Genomic DNA, 14,526 nt, shown 5'->3' on the forward strand with positions numbered 1-14,526 from the left:
GCAGACTTTGCTGCATGATGGAGTGAGGTGTGATTTCCACCCTGCAAAACTGCAGTTCATAGAAATCCACACAATGTGATGTTTGCAGTGTTTCCTTTTAAGTCCCCTGGGCCATCTGACCCACAGGTGCAGGGCAGCCAAGGCCTCTGCATCAGGCTGCGGCTGCAGACACAGCTATGGGGAGAGAAGCCAACCCAGCCCAACATCTCTGCACTCCTGTCCCTCTGGCCCTCATTACAGTACCTCACTAATCACAAGCAGCTCCGAGTCCCTTACGGCGACCTCCCCAAAGCACAGTCCAGGCTTGTTTCCACTGGAGTAGGGGAAAGTGAGCAAGCCTGCCTCGCTCTGCATCCGCAGCCTGGCTGAAGGACTGTGACCAGGGACTTGGCTGCTTTGACAAAAATAATAGGGGCACAAACGACTTGAATCACACAGTCCTACACAGAATGCGCAGGGGTAGAATGGGCTAAGACTCCCCCAGATCCTCTCATTCTTATGCTGATGGCCGTTACAGATAGAGAACACGGCACAAGAGTTTCCCACGAGCCTGCAGTGGTCAAAGCAAGCCCCCAGAGAGCTTCCAGCAAATGGAGGAGTGCTGTGGCTTAACCTCAGTGAGCAGCCCAGCACCACACAGCTGCTTGTTCACACACACCCCCAGCTGGAAGCGGGGAAGAGAATCAAAAGGGCAGAAATTAGAAAACGAGTGCGTTGAGATAAAGACAGTTAAATAAGAAAGGAAAAGGAACAAAAAGAAAAAGAAAACAGAACCCCCATAACTGAAGGAAAAAACAAGCGATGCACAATGCAATTGCTCACCACCAGCCGACTGATGCCCAGCCAGTCCCTGAACAATGGCAGCCCCCCTGCTAACTCCCCACAGCCTTATCTCTGAGCATGGCATCCTATATGTTATGGGATATCCCTTTGGCCAGCCTGGGTCAGCTGTCCTGGCTCTGTCCCCTCCCAGCTCCTAGCTCCTTCTCCCTGGCAGGGTGATATGAGAAGCTGAAAAGTCCTTGGCTTGGTCCAAGCACTGCTCAGCAACAACTGAAAACATGGGGATGTTATCAGTGCTATTTCCATTACAAATCCAAAACTTAGCACCCTATGAGCTACTACAAAGAAAATTAACTCTACCCCAACCAAGCCAGGACAAGGAGCCAGAGAAACACTGAGGCCACACGACTTGCCCACTGTATAATGATGTAGCAGTATATTAGCAGTTAAACCAACACAGAGAAATTGGTGCAAAAAGGCTTGTATGAGATCAGCTTAGGTCACTATGACTCTTACTGCCTGGAACCTGAATTAAAACAGCTGGCTAAAACTCGGCATTTCCAGGGTGAGAAAATGCCAACGTTCAGCAGGTCCAAGCAGTACCCACCTGGGCAAAAATTCAAACTACGTACTCAAAATGAGGATCTCCTCCCACAAACAGTTCTATCTGAGAAAGTTTGCTTTACCTTTTCAAAACTCTATCTGTCTCCTTCTACCTGCACCCCATTTCTGACTGCTTTCTCTGCCAGCTGCAGCCTCCCAGACTCACCTGTAGATTTCTACCCTTAATTTTTCTAAAACAAGATCTGAATACTTTCTGGTGGAATTTTTGTTTTCTTTTTGACTAAATTATAAACAACTGGAAAAGGAACCCGGTAATGAAATAGTGATATTAACTTTGCAGTTTAGCCTGTAATAAAAGTATTGTAACAGTTAATGTTCACAAACAGAATTTGGTTTAACTCTTTGTTGTCCCTTCTCTGGCTGCAACCTGCCTGGCACCCTGTGCGCATAACCCAGCATCACCAGAAGCACTAGCAGGGGCAGAGCAGGGGAGTCTACATCCACAAAGCTAAGCCTGGGGATAGTCTGTGTGGACAAGCCAGGGGAGGCAGCAAGAGAACTCTCCTTCACCCCAAGTAAATAAATAAGCACAGCTATTTCCTTCAACTGTAAACAGCAGCCCCTGGAAATCACAAAACATCCCAGCCTGGGGCAGTCCCCAGCAGCTGGGAGGAAGAGGAATTCAGCCACAGACAAACTCAAGAGGAATGAAGATCACTGAAACTGCTGCCAGGTGAGGAGGGAGCAGCACAGCCTGTACTCTCCATGCACTAACAGCTCATTGAGCAAAGCAGAGGCACCACCAGGGCACCCAGGGCCCTCCAGCAGCATCACGCCTGGAGAACAGCTCTGCTTGGAAGCCTTGCTTGGAGATGTGATTTAGTCTGTTGTGAGCATCGTCTCTCTCTGGGTCAAATCAAACTGTCATCTAACACGACCATCTCTTTGGAGATTTACTCCCTTTAAAAACTGAAACAATCCATTTCCCCTTCTAGGGGACCAACTGGGGAGAGCAATTACATGTGTGGCACCACATGCATCTGTGGCTGGCCTCGAGGAGACTGCGTGGCACAGGGAAGGCAGCCCGGAGAGGTGAACAGCTATGCAAGAGTGTCACACCTCCCTCCTTAGCAGATCTACAGCGAGTGTGGGCTCTGTAGGGGATGCCAGCTCTCCTGCTCACAGCAGCAGAGAGGAGGGGAGGTCAGTTTTGCCAAGAATGGTATTTGGGCACGTTTCTGTGCTGGAAAGCTATCACTCATGCAGGCAATTGCAACACATGCTCTGCCCCCTCAAGTTGCCTAAATTTCTTCTCCTGAAGCTCAGCAAATATCATTCGAATTATTTTGCCTCTTCATCTAAGCCATGCTGACCTTGCTGGCTCTGGCTCACAAGCATTCCTAGCCTCCAGAAAGCCTTTGCAAAAGCCAAAAAGCCTGGGAGGTCTTCACGCAAATCGCTGCTGACACAAACCAGGCCAGATGTACAGCAGGTTGCAAAAACCAAGAAAGCCACCAGCCCAAATAAGCTTTCTCTTTGGTTTAGATGTTCTAGGAAAGAGCAGGGAATGATGGGCAACATATAAAGTTTAGGAAGTGACATTTTGGGTTTCATACTTGGGCTTGCTCATACTGTGTACGACTGCACAAGTCAGGCAAGTGGCACAGCTCCTTCAGATTTCTCCAGGACCTACAAGTAGCCTCAAAGCACTGGACTTTCATTAGATTTCAGTGGCCTGGGACAGCAAAGGACATGCAACAGCTCCACTGAGAGCTTCTCCTCCCTTTCAAGACATGCCACCATGTGCCCATGGCACAGCTTAACCCAGCACTACCACGAGCCTTTCACTGACCATCTCTGCAAGGCTATCCCACTGAACAGCACTCTGCACCACGGGGCACCTTTAGCATCATGCTCAGGGGTTAAAGGTAAGGTTCCTAGACCCTCTGCTGTCATCCAGCCTCTGTGCTCTCCTACTGTACACGCTCCCAATCCAGACACATGGAAGACTAGGGGCAACTTACTTTCTCCTCCTGCAAAGGGTAAAAATCTAAATATCTAGAGTAAAAATCTTCAAGAAAAGCATTCTGCTTTCTCAGGAAGGACTTTCCTGGACTATGGCTGATGCATGCATGTGCTCAGCCTCTCAAGGAAAGGATCTGAATGTCAGGAACTTGGTGAAAAAGAACACCCAGCATTTACCATGGGCTTGCTGCCCTTTCTTCTCTACACCCCCTGCCCATCAGTCTCACCTTCAGGGAGATGGAACCGCTCTCTCTGTTGAGGGACAGGTCGGCAGACAGGGAGATGGTGAGGTCCATGCTTTCTGAGGCCGAAGTGCTGCCAGAATCTGAGTCCCCTTTGGACCGGCTGCCAGGGAACGGAGCTGAGGAATCCAAGCTCCCGTTGGTGAGTTTCTCCTCCGTGAAGTTCTCCAGGTGGCTGCTCTCCGGCCGGTCCGCGATGCTGCTCCGCTCCCTGCTGCCAGACTTGGGCTTCTTGTCCCCCTCCGTTGAATTTCCCAGCTGTCCGGGCTGCGAGATGACGTCTGGTTTGCCTGAGGTGGCTTTCCCATCCTCTGGGCCAGAAGGAGCAGAGCTGGCAAGGGTTTTTTTGGAGTGGTTGTCCACCAGTTTGTCATTGTCATTGCTTAGTCCTTCATCTGAGGCTTTGTCACCCTGTCCATTTGCTGTCTCCTTGCCAGTCCCCACAGAGCCATTAACTGTCTTGGGTGAGGAAGAGTCTGGAGGCTTCTCCCCATCAAAGCTCAGCTGGCTCACTTCAGAGGGGTCCCTCTTGTGCTTTCCAGGTGGCTGAAAAGGTAATGAAGGGAAGATATTGGGTTTTGCACCACCCCTTTAACACAACTGCAGCATCTGTAAGTCACTGCGCTTCAGAGCAAAGTCACCCACAGCTAAAGAGTTACTGGGAAGAAATCTTCCCTGTTAGGACATTTGACCTGGGATACTGATGTCTTTCTCCAGTCCAAAGTGCTCCGGACACTGGCTGGAAGGAAAGAGAACAGCGGAGGAGCTCTGGGAAATGCAAGCGCTTAAGAGGCAGCCTAGGAGTTTGCATACTGGACCCCTCTTCCCTTGGCTAGCACCACCATGGATTCACCATTGACTTTTGCCACTGGGTTCGGGACATCTGCAGCAAAGCTGCCTGGGCAGCCACATGCCGTGCTCCTTCTGGGAGCCCAGCTCAGGGGCAGGACTGCCCAGCTCCCTCCTGGGGCTGGTGGTGCCCACACTGCTGTGCAACATGCCACCCTGTCTGCACCAGGTCCTGTTCTGCATAGAAACATCTTTTAGTTTTATTTAGATCCAGTCATTGTTTCTTTGACTGGGAAGGGGGGTGGCATTTCCTAACCACCCCTAGGGTTAGGAAGCCTGGGCTCTATCGCCTCCAAGCTCCCCCGTGCCAACATGTTCAGAGTCCTGCCCATGCACAGCCCTTTTGCTCCTGGCCCACCAGATCAACTTTAGACCCTGTTTTGACTCAGGATTTGTCGCTTCCCTTTTCAAGGACGACCTATCTCAAGAAACCAGCAACCTGCTACCCTCCCACACACACTGCAGCGGTGGGACACAAACTGGAGCCAGGGGTGCTCAGTGCACTCAGCAGCCACCCCAAGCCCCGTGCAGACAGCACTGCCTGGCAGAAGGGGTGGAGGAGAAAGGCAGCTCGGTGAAAACCCAGGCTCTCCATCCTTCGCACGTAACCCAGCCTTGCCCACAGCAGCAGCTCTGTGCACACCCCTCCCGCTAGTGGGCAGCCGGGCTGCCTGCTAGCGCCGTTGTTTCCCTGTGCCCTTGGCAGCCACCGAAACACGGCTGCTCCCTGGCCAAGAAACTGCTTTCCCATCCACCAGAGGGGCCCCAACAAAGCAGCAGCCTTCTCCCATGGGTGTCTGGGGGACGTAGCCATGAAGCAGCCTTTGGGAGCCAGGCTGGGGGCTTTTCCCCCCGCTGCAGCCCCACTCTGTGCAAAGCCTGGTGCGGGGCTGGCAGGGCAGCGCTCACCGAGGCGGACTCTGACGAGTCGTCATCCTCTGCTTCATCCCGACTGTCCTCGATCTCCTCCATCACCTCGGCCTTCGCCTCAGCCACCAGCTCGCGCAGGGCTCGGTTGCTGGTCACCTTGCTCACGAAGGGATGCTGAAAAGCCAAGCACAAAACACCTATGTGAAGCACACAAAAACAGAGGGATGGCAAGGATCACTCCTTGCTTTTAAACAACTGCAAAGACCTAAGGACGTGGTTCTCGCCAGCATCATGAGGCTTAACCCCCTAAATGGATTTACAGCTTTGTACAAGTGAGGAAATGATGCCGAGGTTAAGTGCCAGCTCTGCAAACGTTCAAAGCACAATGCTCTGCAAAGCTGCTTTAACATCTCCCCCCTAAAAGCACCAGCTGCATTTAAACAAGGGGCTCTTGCTGCAGAGGCAGTGCCCTCCCCTGCTGTGGGCAGGCTGAACCCCGATGCAGGTCCGAGCCCAGGGGACATCACTGGGGCAGAGCAGGGCAGCGGGAAGCCTGCACGTAGACACAGGGTGGGGGAAGATTTAATTGAAATTGGGCGCAGATCACTCAGCAAACAGTGGCATGTTTGTGCTGAGCTTCGTCAAGAGGCTGGGGAGTCCCTGTGGTTTCCAGAGCGCATCGTGCGCTTCCTCCTGTTGAGCTGGGTAAACATGCACCCACCAGTGACAAGTGGAGCTGCTCCTCTCCCGCCTACCTCCACACAGCACCCTGTGCATGTGGGGACAGAGCCCCCAGCACACGCCGAGCTGAGCTGCAAGTTGGATGGGATTTGCAGGATGCAGCAAACGTGCCCGTGATGCAGACAGAGCATTTGCAATTAGTGCAAAAAAAAGCACCTTGTAGGGTTTCGTTGTTATTTTGGAAGGGGACAGGAGGAAAAGGGTTGGATTTAAATTTGGTATAATCAGTTATAAAGCAAGCTGACTGCCACATGGGCATTTTTAGGAAATGGGAGCCACATCTACTCCAGCTGGCATCAGTAGGAGCTCTGCAATTTGCTCCAACGGGAAAAACATCACTGCTCCATCTGGAGCATTTTAGTGGCTAAGTACTATGGACTTTCTGAGAATGAGCAGATTTATCTTCAGCCAGTCTAGGACCATGAACACTTTCTATTTTTTCTTTTTTTTTTTTTTTGAGTTAAAGAAAAAAGTAGAAGGAGGAGGAAAGAATGAGGATGTACAAACACAGGGACCCACGAAGACACAGGTACCAGTGCAGACCCATCCCGGCGCCGGTGCTGGTCCCTACCTCCAGCAGCTGGGCTGCGCTGGGCCGGGTCTCCGGGTTCTTGTCCAGTGCCGTCTTCAGGAAGTCTCTGAACTCCAGGGACCTTCAAACACAGTCATTGCCAGAAGCTCAGAAGAGGGAAAGGCCTCAAATGCCCCAGGGGTCTGCTCAATCTCTTGTAGGTTGTGTCCCTGTTTGCATCTGACCACGATCCCCATTTCGCTCACAGCATGGGACGTCCAGTGCTCAATTATTCTGATTATTTGTAAGAGAATCATCAATCTGGTCAAGCAAGGGATTAGATTTTCCTTTACCCATGATGGCAGCAAGACAGCAGGACTGACCACTGGCCACTGTGCCCACAGCCAGGACAGAGAGATTGGGAGAGGGCACCAACACTTGGCTTCCCAGGTGAAGCTTGGGGACAAGGATGCTCCAGGACCCATCCCCTCAGCCTCAGTGAGGCAGGACCACTGTGAAGGATCAGAAACCCCACAGAAGGGCACCATCAGCCTGCAGAGAGCAGCTCCCGGATACAGAGTGTGTCCCAGATCCAGTTCTGGCTTCTGAGCAGCCCCAGAGGAAGCACTCCTGTGTGGAGCGGCGGGCTCGATGCTTACCTGCCACCTGAACCCTGTAACTGCACTTGTGGCCCCACTGCTCTCCCACCAACTTGCTGCAGGCTATCACCCAGCAGGTTTAGTCACAATAGGAAATCAAACGAATAGGTTGGATTTTTTTATTATTATTGCTATTTGGGATTCTTTTTAAATGCAGAAGGTTTCCAAACTCCAGGAAAGGAATTCTGGAGTTCTTGGCCATCTCCAGGTTTAGAGGAAAATTTGCCTTCCATATAAGAATGGGACATTTTGAAACTAATGAGAGGATCCCTCCCGCTTCATCCAGCCGGGCTACCGGGGCTTCCTCCATGCTGCCCTGGCACTTGCAGCATGGTCACAGCCCTGCAGCGCCTGCTCCATCACACCCCACACCGAGCAGCTTCCTTCACACAGCAGTGCCCAGGGCCCCAGGCACACAGCTGGACCCCAAACCCTATGCTAGGCTCTCAAATTAAACAGCACAGTGATAAAAGATTATTTTTTCTCTCTTGAAATACTGCACAAGCTGGAAGATGTGTGTTCCAGGCTTTGCTGTGCAGCTGCACCTTCCGAGGAGGAGCACTGCAGTGCGCATCACAAATCCCAGGGTGCCCCCTCCCAGGAGCTGCCAGCCAGGGCCCCCCCTCACCATTTGGAAGGGCAGCTGAGCGTGGGAGGGTCGGACTTGGCGATCTTCAACAGGACTCGCATGGGGTTGAGCTCATGATGGGGCGGCTCGATCTGGGCCATTTCGATCAGCGTAATTCCCAGGGACCAGATGTCCGCTTTGTAGTCGTACGGCGTGTCCTTCATCGTCTCGCACATCACCACCTCTGGGGCCATCCTGCAAGGGGCACAGCAAGGAGCAGGGATGATGCCACAGCTGCTGCCATGCCTCTCAGCAGAGATTAAAAGTGCTTGAAATAATCTGCAGCATGGCACAAAAAATGGCCTTTCCTCCTAGCTCTGGGTTTAGGAAGTAGCAGCATCTTTTCTAAGGGTCATGGTCCAACCTCCTCCCTCTTCTGCAGACCAGCCGAGACAGCCGAAGCAGCCCATGAAAACCCTCAGGCCATTGACATCTGGCACGGATGTTGCTTCAGAAAATAAATTAATACTCGCCGACCCCGTTCCTTCAGCGAGTCGGGTGATTTAGAGGTTGCATTTCTGGAGCGAGGCGTTGTGCTCATGTGCTTGGAGCTGCTTCAAAGCACACTCCACCACCCAGGCAGAAGGGAGCAGCCAGAGCACACACGCGAGCACATGTGCGTCCCTCGCTCCTCCGAGTCTGGAGCACGGCAGCACCTCGGGGCACTGGTGCTGTGCAATGCTCCCATGCCACCGATACTCCTCACAGCTCCCTTCAGGCAAAGGAAACCCTTCCACATGCCAACGCTGGCCCAGGCTCCTTGTGAAAAAATCCTCCCGCCCATGCTTGGTAAGGCAATACAGACAAACATGTCCCAAACACCACCAGCTCCGTGTTTCTGAGTGTGCCTGATTTCCAGAAGTGAAGCCATCACACGGCCCCTTATGAACACGGCATTGCTTACCCATCAGGTCACTCACCAGTAAGGGGTCCCAATGAAGGAGTCTCGCTTCTGCAAGGTTTTCATGTTTTTGGCAGACACTCCAAAGTCAGCTGCAAAGAGCAGTAACATTAGATGTTGTAGGAAAACTGAAAGGCCCTTCTGAATTAGCACACTTGGCTGAAATGCAGATTTAAAAGCAAACACACATTTAAAGAAAGAACATGATACAACGTGCTGTTTCCTCTAAGCTGAGCATCAGAAATTCAATTTGCTTTTGGGTACACAGCCACCAGGGACCTCTCCCTCCCATGTATGACACAAGGCCATAACAAGCCACCCCTGCTGTAACCCAAACCCCTACGTATTTATGGGGAAGTTGAGACCTTTTCCACAAACAAAAGCAGCTCCATGACAAATTTCTCTCGGCACTACTATTTCATAGCAAAAAGTCTCATTTTACACCGGAAAAACCAAAGCATTGTTACATTCTTTGCCTCCCTTTCAACCTTGTACCGTGTGATGCTGTTCCCTGACTTTGTCCTCCTACAGACAGCTGCTGAAGCCAACCCAACCCATTAAGACCTGAGGGGGGTACTAAGCCCACCCTATGTCGGTTTTCTCTCCATGACATCCCTGGTGACCTTCAGAGGAGCTGCTGTCCATCTGCACCCTGGGCCCAGGGCTTCCCTGACTGTGGGTCCCTGTTGGCTCAACCCAGCAGAGCATTTCGTATGGCAGAGCACAGCCCATGGTCGCAGGAAGGTTTCCATCATCCTGGGAGGGCTGTGCTTGGGTTCCTGCTGTACAGGCCACCCCTGAGTCTCCATCGGCACCCACAGACACATCTCATGAACACCCACAGCTGCTTGCACCCCTTGGCAGGCTCTAAAAGGGATTTGCACCTTTCTGATCAGACCCCAAAGACAAAGCTGCCTTCTCAGCCCCCAGCGGCTAGCTGGACACGAGCTGAACTCAGACCTGTAGCGAGTTGGCAAGGCCACCCTTTGGCATAACTCGCCCTGTCACCACCAGACCTGCTCTGGAGATAAGACAAATTCTTCCAGCTCCCGGCCCTGCCAGTTGGCACCCTTCACAGGATGCTCGGCAGGCCAAAACACATAAAAATCAAGTTCAAAACGTGATTAAACAAATTCATGAAAGAAAAAGTCCATCAAGGCTCTGGCTGGGGTTGGGGGGTGTCTCCTCTCTCCCGTGGTTTAGCGCAGAGCCCCTGCACCGCGGCGCTGTGCTCAGCTGCGTTTAGGGACATTCATCGCAGTGATTTCCTGATGCCAGCACGTGGGGTACACATGGGCTGGGATCCCCGAGGAGGGAGACACTGATGGCCCCTTTCCCATCTCCTCTCTCACTGACCTATCTGTGGGGCAGTGTGTTTGAGAGCTGACCCCAACTGCCTGCTCGGGACCAGGCAGCAGAGCTTCCACTCTTCCCAACCATTTCCTTCCCAACTGTCTTTAACCCCTGCCAGGCTACAGAAAGCAACATCACATTTCTATTTGCAGCAGCTATTAAGAGAACTCCCCAGTTGAGCACAGCCTGATGGTGGATTCAGCCCCCCATGTAAAAAAAAGTTTTTCCCCATCCTTTCCTGCCCAAGCTCAGCAGACAAGAGGCAGGGCTGTGAAACCCACGCACAGTCCCAGCCCTGCAGAGAGCATCCCTCAATCCCAACCACATTTGGGCACAGCCGATTGCTGAGATACAGTGCCCACAGCAGCCTCCCGTGGCACCTTAGCGTGAAATGGCCCCAAAAGCACCACTGTCACTGACGGCACCTCACCGAGCAAGTGCCCGCGCCACCCCTGCGCTCACCCAGCTTGATGTCCCCGTCCTGGGTGAGGAGCACATTGCCCGCCTTCAGGTCCCGGTGGATGATCTTCTTGCTGTGGAGGTAGTGGAGGGCTTCCAGCATCTGGCGGCAAATCACTTGGATCTGGGGCTCGGTCAGGCCCCGGTCCAGCTCTGTTGGGAGAGGAAGGGCAGTTAAATGGGATGGGGATCTGGGCTGGGCTCCACCTGAGCAGCAGCAGGGCATGGGCTACCCAGCAGACCATTTAAAAACTGCTGTCTGTGCGTCAAAGCAGCGGGAGACCAATGCAAATCAGCTCATTAGGGTAATTTATTCTCAAAGCCAGCGCTAGCAGCTTGGAGCTGCTGGTTCACGGCTCCTTCCCAGGGATGCGCGGCCAAGCCGCTTGGTCCAGGAGCAGCGGATGATGGGGATGAGAGGCAAGCGAGCCCGTGGGGGGACTGCAGCATGGTGGGGTCCCTGTAAGTTTGGGAAATGGGACCCTGCAGATGAGCTGGGTCCCACCCAGCACGGGGACACGAGGGGATGGTGCTGCACAAAGCAGGGAGCCGAGCTCAGCTGCAGGAGGCAGCAGGGCCAAATCCCAGTGTGTGATCCCCACCCACTGCTCCGAGATGGTTTTCTGGTGGCAGCAGGTACCAGCACACCCAGATCATCCCACTCTGTCCCTCCCTTTTTCTGGAGTTTGCAGGGACACGCAACCACTGGCACAACTGCCCTGCTGAGCTCTGCCTGGCTACCTTCACCACCTGAGGCCACTTTCCAAAGCAACTGCTCTGCCACCCAGCAAACCTCCAGGTGGTGAGCATCAGCCAAGCCTTCCTCCCTCCCTCTGCAAGCCCTTGGCTGTGCATACACACCCTGTATGGTGGCCAAACGTACCACAGAGCGTGCCAAAACCAGAACAAACCTCAGCTGACTCCAGCCACCTGAGCTGCATATCTGGGGTGGGGGCTGATGGATGGACCCAGCGAGTGGTAACCTTCTGGTAACTCAGTTAATGCAGCCCCCAGCTCGCGGTGCCCCTCGGCTGGGAGGTTACAGCACTCAGCCAGGCCTGGCTCACAACTCCCCAAGTGCCCTTCTCCCACCCCACCTCCCAGGTCCTCCAGGATCCGACTGCCATGGCCCCAGGAAAGTGCCGAGGGGATTTTGGTGTCCCATGGGACAGGGCACTCCTGCTCAGGTTTTCCAGGGGGAAGGCACTGCTTCCTTCAGCACAGGCACTTTTACTTGCAGTGATGTGAACCCATCGTTAAGAAGTTCCCTAAATGAGGCACGCATTTTAGGGGCTGAATCAAAACCAATAAATTTGGGTCCAGCTTCACTTTTCTTGGAAATAAAGAGAAAGTGAAGCCTTAGGAAATATCTGAGGCCTGAAAGGGAATAACCCCCTGGAGTCATGGCTCTGGCCCAGGGGCTTCCCACAAATGGGAGCTGGGAGTTGTGCTGCCCTCCAGGAGGGAACATCACCTCCCCGTCACCTCCCCGTGTCCCCACAGCCCGGGGGTGGCTTTGGGGCACACCCACCCGCTCCCAGTCCCAGCGGTTCTACGTGGAAGGGAGGAGTTAAAAACGGGAAGGTTTCTGGAATTACTGCAAACTGCAGTTTGTTTGGATGCTTGGGCTGTTTCCCCAGATGACCGATACCATACGAAGAAGTCAGCAAGGGGATCCTGAGGGAATCACCACGACGGGTGCCTAGATTCAGAGCCTCAGCCCCAGTGCCCTCCCCCGGCAGCTGTGGGAACAGGATCCCGAGCACCCTCAAGCCAATAAATATTAAAAGCCTCCTTCCCCCTTCAGTCAGACTCTCCCTTCTCCCCCAAGCTTTGTGATCTGCTGATCCCAGCAGCATTTAAATCACAAAAGGACATCAAAAATAGCTCAGGAAACACCCAGGGGATGCCACACCTTGTGCTCCAGGTAAGAAAATATGCAAACTCATGGGAGAGAAACAGTAGCTGGAGAGGCTGAGCTGTCTGCTGCCTTCAGGTTAAACCTGGAAGCATGCCCAAAGCTGGATGCTCGTGGGCATCGCCCCGAGTGCAGAGCGTGTCCCAGGCACAGGGCTGGGAGCAGCAGGGGCAGCACGGAGCGCGGCACTCACCCAGCATGGTGGCATCCACCGCCCCTCCTGGGCAAAACTCGATCATGATCTGCGAAAACAAAGACAGAGGAATTACAGTCAGGGCTGGGTGTCACCAGCAAAAGCCCGCAGGGTAGGGACGAGGAAACGAAAGCGTTCGTTTTGCCACTTCCGCGCGTGGCAAAGCTGCCCCTTCACACCGTGCAGACCTCAATGCCTTCCTCGTGCCTCCCCGGGGGCACATCCCCAGCACGAGCCATCACCCCAGCCCCGGAGCCTGATCCTGCACAGCACCCAGCTGGGAGAGGCTGCCCGCAGCACCCCAGGGAGCAGAGCACCCCGCAGCCCCAGCGGCGGCACCTGGCCTCGCTGCCCTACCTGGAGGCCCGTCCGGAGCAGTTGCCCCCAGCTCCGCTCGCTGCGTTTGTTTACATCTTTTTTGATAGCACTTTGGAGCGAGGGCTGCTCCAGAGATGCGTGGCCTTGCCAACAGGATGAGATAGCTGTCATAGCTGGGAGCTGACGTGGCTGGGAGAAATCAGGCAGGATTTTGTTTGGCGAATAAGAGATGGGGAGGGCTGCTTGGGTCTGGGTTTTGTTTTTTTGTTTTTTTTTTTTTTTTTTTTTCCCTCCATTACTCAGTAGTTCATTGCTCTCTTGACTTTGAGCAATTTGAGGGAAAAATATGTCAATAAAGAGGTCAAGTACATTGGCCAGATTGTTGCTGTTTGTCTCCAAGGGACACGAGCAGAGCCCTGCCAGTCTCCCATGTTCGCCTGCCTGTCCCCACTTTTCCCCCAGCTATCAGCACCTCCAAGAGACCACGGCATGAAGCACTCAGGAGCATCAGCTCTTTGTAGGCACCCTTAGGCACTCGGGATGCAGGTCCCAGGGGGCTGAGTCCCTCGGTGTGAGACTTGGGACATGGCCCTGTGTGGGGTGCAGCCCCCCAGTCCTCACATTGCCGATGCACAGGCTTGCCCAGAGCACACACCCATGTCCCCTGCCTCTGTGCAATTCGGTCGGATCCTTCCTCAGGGACAGCTCAGTGCTGACCCCAGATGGAGTCGCTCAGATAAGCAAAGGAAACAATTCAAACAGCCCGGGGTTAAGAGGGACAAGAGACACTTCACAGCCTAATGCCCCGACAAGCTCTTCTGTTCCTCGCGGCAGCGACTCGGGGCGACATACCGGAGAGGTGAAATGCCAGAGGTCGCCGTGAGGACAAGGACTGAACGCAGCGAAGGAGATGTTTACCAGCACGGCTCCCTGAGCCGAAACTGCCCTTCGAGGGGAGGTCACGTAACTCAGCCCTGCTCCATCCGAGCTCTGCACCAGTGGCTGAGGGAGGAGGTCCAAGCTCCCTCTTTCCCATGGCCTCATCCTGCAGCAACGGGCGAGCCACAGCCCAGCCTTTCGTCCCGCAGTTCCTACACGTGGACACAGGAAATGTATTTTCCTGACGTGGACTGTGGTGGAAGACTTTGTTCTGGAGAAGGGGCAGCAGGATCCGGCACTCCCTGCCGGGATGCAGCACACCTCCAAGCGTGCCATGAGAATCGGCCCCGGTCCAGAAGCGAGAGGGGAGGCGATGCCGAGAGGGGAACTGCAGACAGGTTGGGCAGCATTGCACAGGCACTGGTGGAGGAAGCCGAGAAGAACAACCAGAGGCCAGGAGCAGGGAAGCATTTTGAGCAGCTGGGGGAACAGGCAGATGGAGAGAAACAAGTGGGAATAGGTTTAAACTATTTGAAAACCAGGAGAACAAATCTGCACTGACTCAGAGCTGAGCACAAGTCTGGCAGGGAGGAAGTCAGCAGAGCCCTCTTGGTAACAGGTGATGTTGTTACC

General features: G+C 53.8%; 1 protein-coding gene across 2 annotated transcripts in view; it reads right to left on the minus strand.

Annotated features, from left to right (window-relative positions):
* Positions 1-14,526, minus strand: part of STK10 (serine/threonine kinase 10) — a 48,651-nt gene that overhangs the window by 8,920 nt on the left and 25,205 nt on the right. Inside the window, exons 1-8 of one of the 2 annotated variants that reach the window (XM_040573358.1) lie at positions 13,054-13,200; positions 12,697-12,745; positions 10,589-10,738; positions 8,793-8,865; positions 7,873-8,067; positions 6,646-6,727; positions 5,373-5,507; positions 3,600-4,160 (exon numbers count right to left, since the gene is read on the minus strand). In XM_040573358.1, the coding sequence (XP_040429292.1) occupies positions 3,600-4,160; positions 5,373-5,507; positions 6,646-6,727; positions 7,873-8,067; positions 8,793-8,865; positions 10,589-10,738; positions 12,697-12,745; positions 13,054-13,185 (1,377 nt within the window). In that variant the 5' untranslated portion in view covers positions 13,186-13,200. Of the gene's footprint in view, positions 1-3,599; positions 4,161-5,372; positions 5,508-6,645; positions 6,728-7,872; positions 8,068-8,792; positions 8,866-10,588; positions 10,739-12,696; positions 12,746-13,053; positions 13,201-14,526 lie in introns of those variants that run through there. The other variant, XM_040573357.1, reaches the window with a different exon arrangement.

The sequence above is a fragment of the Cygnus olor genome, chromosome 14 (assembly GCF_009769625.2).
Source record: "Cygnus olor isolate bCygOlo1 chromosome 14, bCygOlo1.pri.v2, whole genome shotgun sequence".
Classification (NCBI taxonomy): Eukaryota; Metazoa; Chordata; class Aves; order Anseriformes; family Anatidae; genus Cygnus; species Cygnus olor.